This window comes from Chiloscyllium plagiosum, unplaced genomic scaffold, assembly GCF_037043375.1.
Source record: "Chiloscyllium plagiosum isolate Xiang-an unplaced genomic scaffold, Cpla_swu_hap1 HiC_scaffold_32, whole genome shotgun sequence".
Taxonomy (NCBI): domain Eukaryota; kingdom Metazoa; phylum Chordata; class Chondrichthyes; order Orectolobiformes; family Hemiscylliidae; genus Chiloscyllium; species Chiloscyllium plagiosum.
The window spans coordinates 1,309,968-1,329,604 of record NW_028270170.1 but is presented as its reverse complement, the minus strand read 5'-3'; the positions used below and the strand labels follow the sequence as shown (position 1 = coordinate 1,329,604).

The following is a 19,637-nucleotide window of genomic DNA, read 5'->3' as shown; positions in this document are numbered from 1 at the left end:
GCCACATCCTGTCAAGTCACAGATCACACCAGCTAATCACTGGGTGGGTAAATATACCTAAAATTATTTGAGATAAATTCTGGAGCTGAGGAGTGGCTCCACAGAGAGTGTGACGTAGGGAAGCTTTCTAAATTCTCCAGCAGCACCCAAATGTGGAACCAGCTCGAAACTCAACTGAAACGTAAACTGATGAATCAGTTTGTGAAATGTGGCAAGTTGTATTTCCAGCTTCCACATTTCAGCAATTGTGGCCACTCAGAATTTAACAATCCAGATGGATCTGAGGACTGCTACCTGACTGACACCTGGCTTCAAACCAGTCACACAGTTAAACAATGGATGGAAAGAAGGAGTAAGTTGAAGAAGTGATCAGAATTTCTCCAGGTCCCAATGCACAAGGGTCTCTTTACTCACCTTGTAAACTGTCCCAAAGGCACCAGATCCCAGAATTTTAACTTTCTTCATTTCAGTTTCCTTCAGGATTCGGATATGGGCCTGGTTTGGAACAACTCCACTTGGGGTCAGTGGTTCAACCAGCTGAAAAACAAATTATCAGACAACAATTTAGACTGGGGATTCACAGGGCACCTTGGAACTTCTTACATTTCTGACCTGGAAAACCACTTCAAATTCAATACAGAACTGAATTAAATGAGTGAGAACTAAAATGTGAATCTATTCTGGAAAGAACTTATTTTCTTTAATCTGATCAACAATGAAATGACGTTCAAGGTAGGATGCAAAGTCAGTGGTTGGTAGTTACTTATCAGGTGAGTTACAGTGCCACTGCACCACTGGTTAAATCACACAGTCCTATCCACATAGTGAGACCGTGTACCATGACAGAATATGATGTGGAGTTGAGTCTGCACATTCATAGCTAAAAAATGTGTTGCTGGAAAAGCTCAGGTCAGGCAGCATCCAAGGAGCAGGAAAATCGATGATTCGGGCATAAGCCCTTCTTCAGGAATGAGGAAGGTGTGCCAAGCAGGCACAGATAAAAGGTAGGGAGGGGGGACTTGGGGGAGGGACGTTGGGAATGTGATAGGTGGAAGGAGGTTAAGGTGAGGGTGATAGGCCGGAGAGGGAGTGGGGGTGGAGAGGTCAGAAAGAAGATTGCAGGTCAAGAAGGCGGTGCTTGGCACACCTTCCTCATTCCTGAAGAAGGACTTATGCCCGATACATCGATATTCCTGCTCCTTGGATGCTGCCTGACCTACTGCGCTTTTCCAGCAACACATTTTTCAGCTCTGATCTCCAGCATCTGCAGTCCTCATTTTCTCCTCTGCACATTCATACACCCCTTTTCTGGGTGCTTCACTTTGTGTTCTCACTATGGTTGCATAAATTGATAGCTGCAGTTTTTATGGAGGCTCAGGACTTCAATTCCAGTCTTTTCTGTGAAAGGAGGCAGCAATGGCTCAGTGGTAGCACTTTCATCAGTCAGGAACTAATGTCCCAACTCTTCAGCTCTCAACTGAGATTCTCAGCGTGGTATTTGGCATGCTGCGCTGAAGTTTTTATTGAGCAAGTGAGATGGGAAGGGATGGGATGGAATGTGAAGAGGGTGTTTTTTGAATATCTCATGGGTAAGGAAAATTGACCACTCGTGCTTCATCTGGGAGATGCCTGTGAACAGTCAAGGTGGGTCACTGAGTCAACCACTGTAACTGACATTACCATGGCCCTTCTCCAGCTGATGGTGCTTCATGGTGAATTGCAACAATTTCCCACAAGGAGGATAAGAGCTAGTTTGCTATGTTAACACTCACCTCTCTTTCCAGGAGTCTCAGCATTGTGTGTTTCCGCTTCAGTCGCTTCTTGCGTTTGAACCAGATAACAAGAAGAATCATAAGGACTGCAAAGAGTAGTGCTCCCACTATTCCTGCCACCACTGAGGTCACCTGGCTACACAGAAGAGAACCAGAGAGATTAGTTAAACAGAAACATCACATTTCAAGGACTAAGGACCAATCTTCACTAAAGTAGGTCCCATGATGTTAAGGAGCTCAGCAATTAAAATCTCTCATCAGAACTCCTGATATTGGTCAGAGATCTTAGTAACAAAGGGAGTTCTTGTATGGCTCTGAGACACAGCAAAAATGTTCTTATCCAGACTGCAACCTCTCAAATCTGGAATGTTTTTATCACTGCAACCTCTCAAATCCAAAATGCTCAGGACCAAAGCATTCCTGAATTTCAGAGTAACATTAGAATGCCTAAACAGATATCAAATATGCATCTGAGACATTCAAAATATTATAAATCAATAGTAAATTATTTCATTATCCAAAACAGTCATGAAACATTATAAAACACCCAATATGTTACAAAGAAGTTGAAGGGGGCACATGACGATAACTCTTTGACAGATTCCACAGACTGAATCAGTCAGTACAAGATTTTCAGAGACTTACGACTGTTTTATTATTAAACTATATTGTGCAGTACAAGTACCAGGTTCACTCTTCCCTTCTAGACCCTTCACCTTTTCAGAAGTTAACTCCTGCCCTGGGGAACATTCTAGTCCATTTTATTTTAAATCAATCTGTTCAGACATGTTATGAGACATCGCTGGAACAGATGGGACCTGAACCCAGGCCTCTGGACCCAAAAGATCCAAGTATACCAGCTCAAGTACAAAGTCAACTAAGCAAGATCTTGGTCTCTACTGACTCAAACTATCACAGTTTATCCTCAAACATTGCTGTGGTTGTGGGTAGGTTTGCCAAACTGTGAAGTTGATTTGCAGATGTTTTGTCTCTTGTCTATGTGACATCTTCAGTGTTTTGGAGTGTCCTATGAATTGCTGTGGTACTGTCTCTTCTGAAATTTATTAGGTCCTGTTTCTGCTATTTTCAGTTGCCGGTTCCAGTTGTTCGTTGTGTTGGCCGGTATATTGGGTCTTGGTCAGTGTGTTCGTTGATCAAGTCTGTGGATGAGTGCCATGCCTCTAGAAATTCTCTGGCTGTCCTCTGTTTAGCTTGCCCTACAATTGTTGTGCTGTCCCAGTCAAATACGCAGTCATTGTCATCTGTGCGTATAGCTACCAGGGACAGCTGATGTTCATGGATGCAGAATGCTAGTTGTCTGCCTATTTGTACGATAAAGTGTTTTGTGCAGTACGTGCGTGGAATTGTGTAAATTATGTTTGTCTTGCACATGATGGGTAATAGAGTATTTTGTCCTGGTGAGTTGTTGTCTGAGCATGCTTGTTGGTTTATGGGCTGTCATGAATCCCAGTGAGTGGTGAAGTCTGGCTGTCAGTTCCGAGACATTTTTTATATAGAGTGGTTAGTGTGTCTGGTCATGGCATGTCCTCGTCGCGTTGTTTGTCTGTTAGGCATCTGCGGACAAAGTTGCGGAGATATCCGTTCTCGGTGAAGAGGTGTTGTTCTTCTCTTCACAGGTCAGGAGTGTTGCAGTGCATCGTAGCCTTTTTGAACAAGGTCCTAATGCGGCTTCTCTTGTATGCGTTTGGGTAGTTGCTTTTGCAGTTTAGGATCTAGTCCATGCGTGTGCCTTTGCTGTACTCTCGTGGTGCATTCACTGTTCTTTTTACCATCACATCCAGGAATGGGAGTTGATTGTTGGTTCCCTCATAGGAGAGGCCCTTCAGCCCTCGATGTTGCGCCGCCCTGTGAAACCAATCTGAAGCCCATCTAACCTACACTATTCCATTCTCGTCCATATGCCTATCCAATGACCATTTAAATGCCCTTAAAGTTGGTGAGTCTACTACTGTTGCAGGCAGTGTGTTCCACACCCCTACTACTCTCTGAGTAAAGGAACTACCTCTGACATCTGTCCTATATCTATCATTCCTCAACTTGAAGCTATGTCCAATCGTGCTAGCCTTCACCATCCTAGGAAAAAGGTTATTACTGTCCTCTGATTACCTTGTATGTCTCAATTAAGTCACTTCTCAACCTTCTTCTCTCTAACAAAAACAGCCTCAAGTCCTTCCTTCCTTCATAAGACCTTCCCTCCATACCAGGCAACATCATTGTAAATCTCCTCTGCACCCTTTCCAAAGCTTCCACATCCTTCCTATAATGTGGTGACCGGAACTGCATGCAATCCTCATCTCTGGCAAATCTGACACCTGTGAGAATGGTGTTGATAATCCAATGTGTTCTCTCAATTGCTGTTCATTTAATAATTACAAAAGTGTCATCCACGTATTTGATTCAGAATGTGGATCAGATTTGTGGTAGGGCTGTTTGTTCCAGTCATTGCATCACTGCTTCTGCTATAAGCCCGGAGATAGATAAGCCCATAGGTCTCTCATTGATTTGTTCATATATTTGGTTGTTGAATGTGAAGTGTGTTGTCAAGCACACGTTTAGTTTGAGTACGCAGTCCTTGTTGATAGGTTCCCCGTCATGTCATCTGTTCTGTTTGTCCAGGAGGTTGACTATTGTCTCTCTGGCTAGAGTTTTGTCAGATGGATACAGAGTCATTTGGATACAGAGCTGGCTCAAAGGTAGAAGACAGAGGGTGGTGGTGGAGGGTTCCTGACTGGAGGTCAGGACTAGTGGTATGTCACAAGGATCAGTCCTGGGTCCACTGCTTTTGATCATTTATATAAATAATTTGGATGTGAACATAGGAAATATAGTTATTAAGTTTGCAGATGACACCAAAATTGGAGGTGCAGTGGACAGCAAATGTTACTTTAGAGTACAATGGGATCTTGATCAGATGGGCCAATGGACTGAGGAGTGGCAGATGGAGTTTAATTTAGATAAGTGAGGTGCTGCATTTTGGGAAAGCAAATCAGAACATGGCTTATACACTTAATGGTAAGGTCCTGGGGAGTGTTGCTGAACAAAGAGACCTTGGAGTGCAGGTTCATAGCTCCTTGAAAGTGGAGTCGCAGGTAGATAGGATAGTTTGGTATGCTTTCCTTATTGGTCAGAGCATTGAGTACAGGAGTTGGGAGGTCATGTTGCAGCTGTACAGGACATTGGTTAGGCCACTTTTGGAATATTGCGTGCAATTCTGGTCTCCCTTCTATCGGAAGGATGTTATGAAATTTGAAAGAGTTCAGAAACGATTTACAAGGATGTTGCCAGGGTTGGAGGATTTGGGCTATTGGGAGAGCCTGAACAGGCTGGGACTGTTTTCTGTGGAGCATCGGAGGTTGAGGGGTGACCTTATAGAGATTTATAAAATCAGGAGGGGCATGGATAGGATAAATAGACAAGGTCTTTTTCCTGGGGCGTGGGAGTGCAGAACTAGAGGGCATAGGTTTAGGATGAGAGGAACAACAAGGTTCGGGGTCATGCTCCCTCTGTAGGTAGGTATCAGTATCTGCAAGTAGTTTCTCTGCTTTCTGAATACATTTAGTCTTGTCCATTATAATCATCATTCTGCCCTTGTCCACTGGTACTATGATTACATCCTGGTCATTTTTGAGGGCTTTTCTCTCTTTGATGTTGAAGTTGTTCATTAGTCTTTTCTTTGTTAGTAAGGGTACAATGGTTTGTCTGACTACCATTGTCACATGTTTCATGCTACAAAATACAGTGAAGTGTTTATACAGTGTCACCACCCTCTAGTGCTATCTTAAAACACAGAAAAATAAAGCAAAACAGGTGAAAGCAGATAAATGAACTAATTGTCCAACTTTACAGTCCTTCTTGTAAGTGCTCCATCATATGCCTGGTGACCAGGCATAAGTCTTTTTTGGTGCATCGCTGCGGCTGGAATCAAAGTCGCGGCTGTTTGGTGTCATTGTGCCTCCACCGATGCCTTCACCACTGAGTGCTTGCTGGACCTCGTCAAATCAGATATCACCAATGCTGTTGTGTATTGCTCCAGCCCACACTCAGCTCTGCTACCTTCGTGAGTCTGCTTTGAGCCCATCTTGCTGATGCAGCTACTTACTAATGCTTCCTGATCTTGTACTGGGCCCAAGCACACCTCTGCCACCGCTTCCATGAATCTGCACTGGAAGCAGATGGCAGCAGGATCCCAAACTCACCTCTGCATCAGCAGCCACAAGTCAGCGCTCAGAACGCCTCAACAAAACAGAAGCCACTGTGAACCCAAACTCACGTCCGCCACAAGTGCATGCTGATACTGTCACCATAACCAAGTCTTGAAGAGGTAAGGACAATAGGAGAAAGGAAGAGAAACTAAAAGAAAAGTCTTGTAGGTGTTAGCTTTTAAATACGGGGGATGGCATCTGATCCAACTCATTGTTCTAATATTGATGAAACCTGTTCTTTAATCAATTCAAACTTCCTTGGAATATAGTTTTTGAGACACTTTCGCAAACATTTTCTGAAGTTAAAGATAAATGACTTCAACATCCATTACAGATGGCTAATTTTTTGTCATTATTTTCTGATCAGCCTGTTCAGATATGTTATGATGCATCTCTGGAGCACAGAGGACTTGAACCCAGGCCTTCTGGCCCAGACTTTACTATTGCACCACTATTGCTGCGTGGGAAGAGAAATAGGCCATTTAGCACTTAAGCCTGTTCAATTGTTCATTTAGAGTCATGGGATTTTGTACACTACGTTGGTTTTGCTCATGCTGGATATCGGGTCCTTCGTTCTGGTGAGTTGTTGTCTGAGCGTGGCTGTTGGTTTGTGTGCTGTTATGAGTCCTAGTGGTCGTAGTAGTCTGGTCGTAGTGGTCGTAGAACATTTCTGAGCTGACAGCCAGACTACTACGACCACTAGGACTCATAACAGCACACAAACCAACAGCCACTCTCAGACAACAATTCACCAGGACAAAGGACCCGATACCCAGCATGAGCAAAACCAATGTAGTGTACAAAATCCCATGCAAGGACTGCACAAAACACTACATAGGACAAACAGGAAGACAGCTAACAATCCGCATCCATGAACACCAACTAGCCACGAAATAACACGACCAGCTATCCTTAGTAGCCACACACGCAGATGACAAGCAACATGAGTTTGACTGGGACAACACTACTATTATAGGACAAGCCAAACAGAGAACAGTTAGGGAATTCCTAGAGGCATGGCACTCATCCACTGATTCAATCAACAAGCACATCGACCTGGACCCAATATACTGGCCACTGCAGCGGACAGCTGGAACTGACAACCGGAAGCGGCAGGTACAAATCACTAAAAATGCCGGAGGAAAGATCACAGAAGTGCTTCACAGGACGCTCCCAAGCACTGAGGATGTCACCTAGACAGGGGACGAAACGTCTGCAACACAAATTCCCAGCTCGGCGAACAGAACCACAACAACGAGCACCCGAGCTACAAATCTTCGCACAAACTTCGAAAATCCTATTGTAACTCGAGGTAACCCTCTTCGCTGTCCACTACACCTCCAATTTTGACGTCATCTGTAAACTTACTAATTGTACCTCTTATGCTCGCATCCAAATCATTTATGTAAATGACAAAAAGTAGAGGACCCAGCACCGATCCTTGTGGCACTCCACTGGTCACAGGCCTCCAGTCTGAGAAACAACCCTCCACCACCACCCTCTGTCTTCTACCTTTGAGCCAGTTCTGTATCCAAAGTGGCTAGTTTTCCCTGTATTCCATGAGATCTAACCTTGCTAATCAGTCTCCCATGAGGAACGTTGTCGAACGCCTTACTGTTTCTTCTTCAAAAACCTCAATCAAGTTTGTGAAACATGATTTCCCACTCACAAAGCCATGTTGACTATCCCTAATCAGTCCTTGCCTTTCCAAATAAATGTACATCCTGTCCCTCAGGATTCCCTCCAACAACTTGCCCACCACTGACGTCAGGCTCACTGGTCTTGTCCTTACCACCCTTCTTAAACAGTGGCACCACATTAGCCAACCTTCAGTCTTCCGGCACCTCACCTGTGACTATCGATGATACAAATATCTCAGCAAGAGGCCCAACAATCACTTCTATAGCTTCCCACAAGAGTTCTAGGGTACACCTGATCAGGTCCTGGGGATTTATCCATCTTTATGCATTTAAAGACATCCAGCACTTCCTCCTCTGTAATATGGACATTTTGCAAGGTGTCACTATCTATTTCCCTACTTTCTATATCTTCCATATCCTTTTCCACAGTAAATGCTAATGTAAAATACTTGCGGAGTGGGAGGGGAAGTTAAAAGTGTTCAGCCACGGGGCGGTTGGGTTGGTTGGTGCGGGTGTCCCAAAGGTGTTCTCTGAAACGTTCCGCAAGTAGGTGGCCTGTCTCCCCAATGTAGAGGAGGCCACATCGGGTGCAGCGGATGCAGTAAATGATGTGTGTGGAGGTGCAGGTGAATTTGTGACGGATATGGAAGGATCCCTTGGGGCCTTGGAAAGTGAAATATACAAACAGACCCCACCACCAAGGATATATTTCTCTCTCCTCCCCTATCAGCGTTCCGGAAAGACCACTCCCTCCACGACTCCCTCATCAGGTCCACATCCCCCAACAACCCAACTTCCACTCCCAGCACCTTCCCCTGCAACCGCAAGAAATGCAAAACTTGCGCCCACATCTCCCCCCTCACTTCCCTCCAAGGCCCCAAAGGATCCTTCCATATCCGTCACAGATTCACCTGCACCTCCACACACATCATTTACTGCATCCGCTGCACCCGATGTGGCCTCCTCTACATTGGGGAGACAGGCCACCTACTTGCGGAACGTTTCAGAGAACACCTTTGGGACACCCGCACCAACCAACCCAACCGCCCCGTGGCTGAACACTTTTAACTTCCCCTCCCACTCCGCCAAGGACATGCAGGTCCTTGGCCTCCTCCATCACCAGACCATGGCAACATGACGCCTGGAGGAAGAGCGCCTCATCTTCTGCCTAGGAACCCTCCAACCACAAGGGACGAATGCAGATTTATCCAGCTTCCTCATTTCCCCTCCCCCCACTTTATCTCAGTCCCAACCCTCGGACTCAGCATCGCCTTCCTGACCTGCAATCTTCTTCCCGACCTCTCCGCCCCCACCCCCTCTCCGGCCTACCACTCTCACCTTAACCTCCTTCCACCTATCGCATTCCCAACACCCCTCCCCCAAGTCCCTCCTCCCTACTTTTTATTTTAGCCTGCTTGGCACACCTTCCTCATTCCTGAAGAAGGGCTTATGCCCAAAACGTCGATTCTCCTGCTCCTTGGATGCTGCCTGACCTCCTGCGCTTTTCCAGCAACACATTTTTCAGCTCTGATCTCCAGCATCTGCAGTCCTCACTTTCTCCTAGTTGGAAATATCAGTGTTGACTCACTACTAATAGCGTGTATGTTGATGGAGAGGCTGAATTGGCATATTAGGGGGGAGGTGATGAAAGCAGTGCTGTTACCTGTGAATAGGCTCCTCAGGACATCCATCTTCACCAGTTGTACACCTGAAGGCAAAACACAATCTTTTAGAGAAAACACAAACTTGGAGAAGAATTACTGAAAGTGTCAATTCAGCATTTGCTATTTACTCACGAATGACTACAGTTTGTTGGACACAGTTGACAGACGTTGTTTTCATCGGCATATTTCCAAACATGCCCATGTAACCCACTTGGACATTTCTCCACACACTGCGTACCATCCCTGTAATGAGCGCATTCCACACAGTCATCAGCCCCCTAATCATGAAAAGAAAAATATCAGCACTAATCAATCCTGCACTTAAATCTTCTCATCCTTCCAATCCGACCTCAACCAGCCAATACGATTCATTAAAACAAAGAACTGTGGATGCTGGAGATGTGAAACAAAAAGAAATTGTTGGAGAAACTCAGTAGGTCTCTGGCAGTATGTTTGGGAAGAAAGCAGAGTTAATGTTTTGAGTCTGGTGACTCTTCGACAGAACCGTTCCCACAGATGCTCCAAGACTACTGAGTTTCTCCACTAATTTCTGTTTTTGTTAATAACAGAAAGACAATGTCTCATTTAGATAGGAAGATGCTGAGCCAAACAGGTCAACACCTGCATTCATACAGCATCTCAAGGATGGTAAAACTCTCCAAGGTACTTCGCAACAGCATAGTCCGACAAATATTGACACTAAACTACATTGAGATATAGGGTGCACTGACAAAATTCTTACCATGAGTTACATTTGAAGCAGTGCCCTACAGGAAGAGAGACAGCCAGAGATTGATAGAAAAAATTCTCAAGATTAGGATCTCTGCAGCCAAAGGAATGTCCACCAAAGCTATAGTAATATAAATTGGAGACTGACTTAAACTAGAAGTGAAGCACTGTAGCGATCTGAGGGGTTAGAAGCAATCACAGCAGAGAAAGGGGAAGCATGGCCATGCTAGACTCGAGCATGAGGACAAAATGTGAAAACTGAAACCTTTCTGGGAAAGTTCATGTGATTTGCCATCTGTACTGCGCACTTAGTCTCACCTGAGATAGCAGCTGAGATTTTACAATTGCTTTTAGGAACTCATGCTAGATAAGAGAAAAATATGAGGGCCAAGTTGTGATGTCTCAACAGTGAACTACCATTTCTGGAGTTAAACCCAGTTTGGTTTCTGCAACATCTGCAGCAGAAATGCCAAGTAACCAACACAAAGCCATTTCGTACTGCAATGGGGTCACAAGACAAAGGTCAATTGCATTAAGTATTTACAATGAACTCAGCACAGCTCTGACTTTGTCCAATTGATCCTTAACAGAAAGGTGCAGAAAATCAATCAAACAACAGAAACTGAAAGTGTTGCATATGGGGACAAGGATAAAGTTGAGCAAACCATGTGTTTGGAGTAGACTGTCTGATAGTGAAATGTTAGAGAAGACTATGGCAGTCATATGGATTCTACAAGTACCGAAAGAAATAGCACCACACTCTCTCATTTCACAACCAGAAAAGCAGTTGCGAACAAGATGTCATTCATACATTCATACATACATACAGCATGGAAAAAGACTATTTGGTCCAACTAGTCCATGCCAACCACGTTCCCAAACTAAACTAGTCCAACTTGTTTGTGTTTGGCCCACATCCCTCCAAATCTTTCCTATTCATGTACTTATCTAACATCTTTTAAACGTTCTAACTGTACCTTCATCCACCACTTCCTCTGGCAGTTCTTTCCACACATGAACTGCTCTGTTTAAAAACAAAATTGCCCCTCGTGTCCTTTGAAAACTTTCTCCTCTCAGCCCACTAGTTTTGAATTCCCCCACCCTCAGGAAAAGACCCTTGTTATTCATCTTGTCTATATACCTCATGATTTTATAAACCTCTATAAAGTCACCTCTCAAGCCCCACTGAAAAAGGTCCCAGCCTATCTAGTTTTTTTTTATATAACTGTAACTGTCCATTCTGGAAACATTCTAGTAAGTTTTTGTTTCTGAACCCTCTTCAATTTAATCTCCTTCCTAAAGCAGGACAACCGGAACCGCACATAGTATTCCAGAAGAAGTCTCACAAATATCTTGTATAACGTTAACATGATGTCCCAACTCCTATATTCAAAGGTCTAAGCAATAAAGATAAGCATGCCAAATGCCTTCTGAACTACCCTACCTACTGGTGATTCAACTTTCAAAGAATTTTGTACTTTAATTCTAAGGTCTCCCGGTTCTACACCACCACCCAGGGCCCTACCATTAATTGCATAAATTCTGCCCTTCTTTGTTTTATCCAAATTAAACTCCATCCGCCACTCCTCAGACCATTGACCCAATTGATCAAGATCTCCTTGTAAGCTTAGATAACCTTCTTCACTGCGCACTATACACCAATTTTGGTGTCATTTGCAAACTTAGGAATCATGCCCCCTATATTTTCATCCGAATCATTTATATAAATGACAAACAAAAGTGGATCCGGCATCGGTCCTCGTGGAACATCACTGGTCACAGGACTCCAGTCTGTAAAACAATCCTCCACCACCACCACCACCAACCCCCCCACCCCAAGAGGGGTGGCCACTTATACAAGGAATGACTCTATTCTTTAATCCATTTATGAGATGCCTATGTTACCGACCAGGCCAGCATTTGCGCTGCCCATCTCTAACTGTCCTAAGTAGTGATTGTGTGCTGCCTCCTTAGTACATAGAACAATACAGCACAGAACAGGCCCTTCAGCCCTCGAAGATGCGCCGACCCATGAACTAATCTAAGCCCATTCCCCATATTATCCAGTCATCATTCATCTGCTTATCCAAGAATTGTTTAAATCTCCCTAATGTGGCTAAGTTAACTACATTGGCAAGTAGGGCATTCCACGTCCTTACCCCTCTCTGAGTGAAGAACCTGCCTCTGACATCTGTATTACATCTATCACCCCTCAATTTGCAGCTATGCCCCCTCATACAAGCCGACATAATCATCCTAGGAAAAAGATTCTCACTGTCCACCCTACCTAATCCTCTGATCATCTTGTATGTCTCTATTAAATCCCCTCTTAGCCTTCTCTCCAATGATAACAGACCCAAGTCTCTCAAGCCTTTCCTCATAAGGCCTTGAACTGCTGTGATCTGTGGAGGAGTAACTGAGAACAATCATTAACTACGGCAGAAGAATGTCAATAGTTATTTCGGGCTAGGTTAATCTAACCATCAGTCTTCCTGACCCCCAAGTGGAGGTGGTGAGCATGTTCTCAACAAACTAGCGCATAAAAAGGGATTATTTCTCACATGAAAGTGGTACACAGCTTAAGATAGATGGATAGATAGGGATTTCTCCCAATATTACTGCCTACTCTCTCCTCTCGTCAATGTATCACAGTCCCCACTCTTTCGTTTTCCATCTACACTATGCAACAGGCACATCTGTCTTATACTATTCTACTCTCAATTCCCCGTTCCATTTCCCCTCTCCAATGACTCCTAGTCAGTCTTGACTCAGCGGAGATTCTTTACCATTCCAGTACAGGTCAGGTTTCTGATCTGTTGGAGACATTCCTTGTGACACTGAATGCAGGATGACTCACTTAGATACTCCCTCACCACCCTGGAATAAAGAAACACAAAATGTGAGTTAAGAAACTAGCCAGAAACACGTATCCCTACAGCCCCACCAACACCAACTCAACCCTTCCATTTTATTTAAGTAATGCATTCCTACCCCTCATGTAAGTTGCATGATTCCACACACTCCCGGCCTCGAAAGAATGTTTTACAGGAGATGCAGTTTGTTGGTCCTGGGCCCCAACATGTGCTGTTTGTACACAAGCTGTGACAAGTGCGCTTTTCAGCTTCTGCAAGGAAAGGGGAAGCAGCAGTAAAAAAAAAATCAGACACTGGACACTTCTACCTTCTATGTACTGTACATGAACAGTAACTGATACTGAAACACAGCTGTACCAGACAAAAGTGATTGAGATGGTAATTTTGAGCTTTTATATCCAGTAAGTAGATCAATTGGACAAAGCTATATGCTTAACATTTCCACTGCTCCTTATTAAATAAACAAAGTGAATGCTGAGCATTAACAGTAATTAATCTACCCTGGCCAGTGATTCCATTCTTACAAACCATTGAGTACTTCAATTGACGTTCACATTAGACCATAAGACATAGCAGTGGAGGTAAGGCCATTCGGCCCATCTAGTCCACTCCGCCATTCAATCATGGCTGATGGGTATTTCAACACCATTTACCCACACTCTCCCTGTAGCCCTTAATTCCTTGCGAGATTAAGAATTTATCAATCTCTACCTTGAAGACATTCAATGTCTTGGCCTCCACTGCATTCCATGGCAATGAATTCCACAGGGCCACCTGGCTGAAGAAATGTCTCATTTCTATTTTAAATTGACCCCCTCTAATTCGAAGGCAGTGTCCACGGGTCCTAGTATCCCTGCCTGACGGAAACAAATTCCCAGCGTCCATCCTTTCTTAGCCATGCATTATCTTGTAAGTTTCTCCCCTCAACGTCTAAACTCTTAATGAATACAATCCCAGGATCCTCAGCCATTCATTATATGTTAGGCCTACCATTCCAGGGATCATCCATGTGAATATCCGCTGAACACGCTCCAGTGCCAGTATGACCTTCCTGAAGTGTGGGACCCAAAACTGGACACAATACTCCAAATGGGGCCTAACCAGAGCTTTATAAAGTCTCAGTAGCACATTGTTGCTTTTACATTCCAACCTCTTGAGATAAATGAAGCTCACCTCGAACATCATGGGCCCTCACCTTACTCAGCAGCTTCCCAAGATGCACCTTATCTAAGGCTTTTTGGAAGTCTAGGTAGATAGCATCCACTGGGTTTCCCTGATCTAACCTACTTGTTACCTCTTCAAAGAATTCTAACAGGTTTGTCAGGCACGACCTCCCCTTACTAAATCCATGCTGACTTGTTCTAATCCGACCCTGCACTGCCAAGAATTTTGAAATCTCATCCTTAATGACAGACTCTAGAAATTTATCTACAACTGAAGTTAGGCTGATCAGCCTATAATTTTCCATTTGTCTTGATCCTTTCTCGAACAAGAGGGTTACAACAGCGATTTTCCAATCATTTGGGATTTTCCCTGACTCCAATGATTTTTGAAAGATTACAACCAACGCCTTCGCTATTTCTTCAGCCACATCCTTCAGAATTCTAGGATGTAGCCCATCAGGGCCAGGAAATTTATCAATTTTTAGCTTTTCTAGCACTTTCTCTTTTGTAATGGCTACCATACTCAACTTTGCTCCTTGACTCTCCTTAATTGTTGGGATATTACTCATGTTTTCCACTGTGAAGACTGACACAAAGTATTTATTAAGTTCTTCAGTTATTTCCTTATGTCCCATCACTAGCCTTCTTGCATCAATTTGGAGCGGCCCAATTTCTACTTTTGCCTTGCGTTTGTTTCTTATGTAGTGAAAGAAACTTTTACTGTCATTTCTAACATTACTGGCTAGCTGACCTTCATACTTGATCCTCTCCTTCCTTTATTTCTCTCTTTGTTATCCTCTCTTTGTTTTTATAGTCTTTCCAATCTTCTGATTTTCCAATGCTCTTGGGCCACCTTATAGGCTCTCTCTTTTCTATGATACATTTCCTGACTTCCTTTGTCAGCCATGGCTGTCTAATTTTCCCCACCCCCTGCCCCAGATAGTCTTTCTTTTCTTTGGGATGAAACTCTGAACTGTGTCCTCAATTACACCCAAAAACTCCTGCTATTGTTGCTCTACAGTCTTCCCCACTAGGCTCTGCTTCAGTTGATTTTCGTCAGTTCCTCTCTCATGCTCCTATAATTAGCTTTATTTAATTGTAACACTATTACATCCAACTTTGCCTTCTCTCTTTCAAACTGCAGACTGAACTCTACCATATTATGATCGCTGCCCCCTAAGATCTTAAAATCCCTTAAGATCTTTTATAAAGTCTGGCTCATTAGATAGCACCCAAGTCCAGAATAACCTGCTCCCTTATGGGCTGCATCACAAGCTGTTCCAAAAAGCATTCCTGTAAGCATTTCATGAATTCCCTTTCTTTGGATCCACCGGTAACGTTATTCACCCAGTCCACCTGCATGCTGAAGTCCCCCATGATCACCATGACCGTACCTTTCTGACATGCCCTATTTCCTGGTACATCTTGCGCCGCTGGTCCTGGCCACTGTTGGGAGGTTTGTACAAAACTCCCATTATGGTTTTTTTGCCTTTGTAATTCCACACAGACTCCACATCATCTGACCCTATGTTATTCAGTGCCACAGATTTAATTTCATTCCTAACTAACAAGGTAACCCCTCCCCCCTGCCCACCTCCATGTCTTTTCGCTAAGTTGTAAATCCTTGGATGTTTAACTGCCAGTCCTGAACCCCCTGCAACCATGTCTCTGTGATGCCTACCACATCAAAATCATTCACGATGATTTCTGCTGTTAATTCATCTACTTTGTTTCGAATACTATGAGCATTCAGGTAAAGCACCTTAATGCTAATTTTCTTACCCTCATTATTTCCATCACCTTTAGTAATATGTCCTAAGTTATCCTTCCTTTTTGCTTCATTCCTTGTCTGCCTCAAACTTAAACCCTGCACACATGCTAACCTACTGTTTATCCTTCAACTTGACTCCATACTCCCTGTTGCTTTCCCTATCCCTCCCACCCCACCCCCCGCTCACAAGTTTAAAGTCCTAGTGACCACCCTATTTATCCTTTTCGTCTGAACACTGGTTCCAGATCAGAACCAGATCCACATTATTAGGGGCTTATTTAACCAGTACCAGAATAAACCAGGTGTAGGCCATTCAACTCCATCAAGCTTGCCCTAGCGTTAAGTATAGCAACGATTAAACAACATTTTTGCCCATACTATTCTCACAACTCTTTGCTATTGGTAATCAGAAATTGGTCCCTGCCCTAAACATATTTAAATACTGAGCATCCACAGTCCTCTGGGATACAGAATTCCAAAGATTTACAACCCTCTGAGTAAAAAGGTTTCGCCTTACCTTAGCTCTAAGTGGCATCCCCCACATTTTTAAAGTGTGCCCCTGGTTCTAGACTCTCAAACCAGATGAAACATCTCACCCACATCTACCACGCCATCCCTTTAAATATTCGTAAGTTCCAAAGAGATCACCTCTCATTCTTTGAAATTCTAGTGAATATAGGCCCGGTTTGCCCAATCCTGCTACGTAGGACAGGCCCATCAACCCAGGGACAAGTCTGGTGAAACGCTGTCACATGCCCTTTATAACAATAATGTCTTTCCTGAGATAGAAGATTAAAATTGCACACTGTTCTCCAGTTGTGGTCTAACTGAGTTCCTACTAAATTTATGCAAGACTTCACAACTCCTGCATTCAAGGACACGCTTCTCCATTCAAGGACAAAGGAGGAAATTTATGCATGGAGCCAGAGGAAGTGGATGAGGTTCTTATTGAGCACTTTGCATTGGTATCACCAAGGACAAGGTCATGGATGATGGTAAGATTAGGGAGGTGTATGTTGACATTTCAGGGCATGTTGATATTAAGGGAGGTGGTGATGTTGAGCATCTTGAAAAGCATTAAGGTAAATAAGTCCCCAAGGCCTGATGGGATGTATCCCATAATACTGAGGGAGGCAAGAGAGGAGATTGCTGGGGTCCTTCACAAACAACTTTGTATCCTCTTTAGTCACAAGTGTGGTCCCTGAAGACTGGAGAAGAGCCAATGCTGTTTCATTGTTTAAGATGGGCAACAGAGATAATCCAGGAAATTATAGGGCTGTGAGCTTTATATCAGTGGTAGGGAAACTGCTGGTATTTACTTACATTTAGAAAATAATGGACTTATCGGGAGATTCAACACGGCTTTGTGCAGGAGAGGTCTTGTGTCACTAAACAAAAGAGAAAATGCTGGAAAATCTCAGCAGGTCTGGCAGCATCTGTAAGGAGAGAAAAGAGCTGACGTTTTGAGTCTCACTGACCCTTTGCCAAAGTTTTGACAAAGATTCAGTTAGACTTGAAACGTCAGCTCTTTTCTCTCCTTACAGATGCTGCCAGACCTGCTGAGATTTTCCAGCATTTTCTCTTTTGGTTTCAGATTCCAGCATCCGCAGTAATTTGCTTTTATCTTGTGTCACTAAATCTGATTGAGGTTTTCAAGAAGGAAACAAAGATGATTGATGAAAGTGGGGCAGTGCATGTTGTCTACATAGATTTTACAAAAGCATTTGATAAGATCCTTCATCGTAGGCAGGTCCAGAAGATTAAGACATATGGGATCCACTGTATGTTGGTAAATTGGATACAAAATCAGCTTGGTCACAGAAGATGATCTACTAGATGACATGGGATTAAGGTTTACAAGGAGGTTAGCAATTCTGGAAAGTGTAAAAATAGATAAGTCCCCTGGGCCGGATAGAAGTTATCCTAGGATTCCCTGGGAAGACAGGGAGGAGGTTGCCAAGCTTTTGGCTTTGATCTTTATGTCGTCATTGTCTACAGGAACAGTGCCAGAAGACTGGAGATAGTAAACGTTCAAGAAGGGGAGTTGGGACAGCCCTGGTAATTATAGACCGGTGAGCCTTACTTTGATTGAGAGTAAGGTATTAGAAACGGTTACAAGAAATAGGATTTATAATCAGTTAGAAAGGAATAAGTTGATTAAGGATAGGCAGCACTGTTTTGTGAAGGGTAGATCGTGCCTCACAAACCTTATTGAGTTCTTTGAGAAGGTGACCAAACAGGTGGATGAGGGTAAAGCGGTTGATGTGGTGTATATGGATTTCAGTAAGCTGTTTGATAAGATTTTCCACGGTAGGCTATTACACAAAATACGGAGGCATGGGATTGAGGGTGATTTAGCGGTTTGGATCAGAAAATGGCTAGCTGAAAGAAGACAGAGGGTGGTGGTTGATGGGAAATATTCATCCTGGAGTTCAGTTACTAGTGGTGTACCACAAGGATCTGTTTTGGATCCACTGCTGTTTGTCATATTTATAAATTACCTGGATGAGGGCATAGAAGGATGGGTTAGTAAATTTGTGCATGACGCTAAGGTCGGTAGAGTTGTGGATAGTGACGAAGGATGTTGTAGGTTACAGAGAGATGTAGATAAGCTGCAGAGCTGGACTGAGAGGTAGCAAATGGAGTTTAATGTGGAAAAGTGTGAGGTGATTCACTTTGGAAGGAGAAATATGAATGCAGAGTACTGGACGAATGGTAAGATTCTTGGTAGCGTAGATGAGCAGAGAATCTTGGTGTCCAGGTACATTGCTCCTTGAAAGGTGCCACCCAGGTTGATAGGATTGTTAAGAAGGCATACAATGTAGTAGCTTTTATTGGAAGAGGGATGGAGTTCCGGAACCATGAGGTCATGCTGCAGCTATACAAAACTCTGGTGCAGCCGCACTTGGAGCATTGCATACAGTTCTGATCACCGCATTAGAGGAAGGATGTGGAACCTTTGGAAAGGGTTAAGAAGTGATTTACAAGGATGTTGCCTGGTATGGAAAGAAGGTCTTACAAGGAAAGGCTGAGGGACTTGAGGCTGTTTTCATTAGAGAAAAGAAGGTTGAGAGGTGACTTAATTGACACATAAGATAATCAGAGGGTTAGACAGGTTGGACAGTGAGAGCCTTTTTCCTTAGATAGTATTGGCTAGCACGAGGGGACATAGCTTTAAATTGAGAGGTGATAGATATTGGACAGATATCAGAGGTAGTTTCTTTCCTCAGAGAGTAGTAGGGACATGAAACGCACTGCCTGCAACAGTAGTAGACTCAACAACTTAAAGGCATTTAAATGGTCATTGGATAGCCATACGGATGAGAATGGAATAGTGTAGGTTAGATGAGCTTCAGGTTGGCGGAACATCGAGGGCCGAAGGGCATGTACTATGCTGTAATGTTCTATGTTCCATGTTGTAAGATGGAAGGTAGTTGTTGAAGGGTGCTTTTCTGACTGAAGGTCTGTAACCAGTAGCATTCCTCAAGGATCAGTGTTGGGACCTCAGTGATTTGGATGATAATGAAGGTGCTGTGATTAGTAAGTTTGCAGACAACGCAAAAATGGGCAGAGTTCTGGATTGTGAGGAAGATTGTCAAAGAATATAGCAGAATATAGATAAGTTGAAAATTTAGGGACAGAAATGACAGATGGAGTTTAATCCAGACAAACGTGAGATGATGCATTTTGGAAAGCCAAATGCAAGAGAAATGTACACAGTAAATGGTAAGATCCTGTGGAGCAATGATACGTACAGGGATCTTGACTTGCAAATCCATAGCTCCCTCACAGTTGTAATACA

The 19,637-nt window shown here is 43.6% G+C and overlaps 1 protein-coding gene across 2 annotated transcripts in view; it reads right to left on the bottom strand.

Annotated features, from left to right (window-relative positions):
* The window catches only part of erbb2 (erb-b2 receptor tyrosine kinase 2), a 70,113-nt gene that overhangs the window by 9,823 nt on the left and 40,653 nt on the right, over positions 1–19,637 (bottom strand). For both annotated transcript variants that reach the window (XM_087977699.1, XM_087977700.1), the window contains exons 13-18: positions 13,020–13,152; positions 12,815–12,905; positions 9,432–9,577; positions 9,299–9,343; positions 1,773–1,908; positions 415–537 (exon numbers count right to left, since the gene is read on the bottom strand). In XM_087977699.1, coding sequence (XP_087833825.1) covers positions 415–537; positions 1,773–1,908; positions 9,299–9,343; positions 9,432–9,577; positions 12,815–12,905; positions 13,020–13,152 — 674 coding nt within the window. The remainder of the gene's footprint in view (positions 1–414; positions 538–1,772; positions 1,909–9,298; positions 9,344–9,431; positions 9,578–12,814; positions 12,906–13,019; positions 13,153–19,637) is intronic.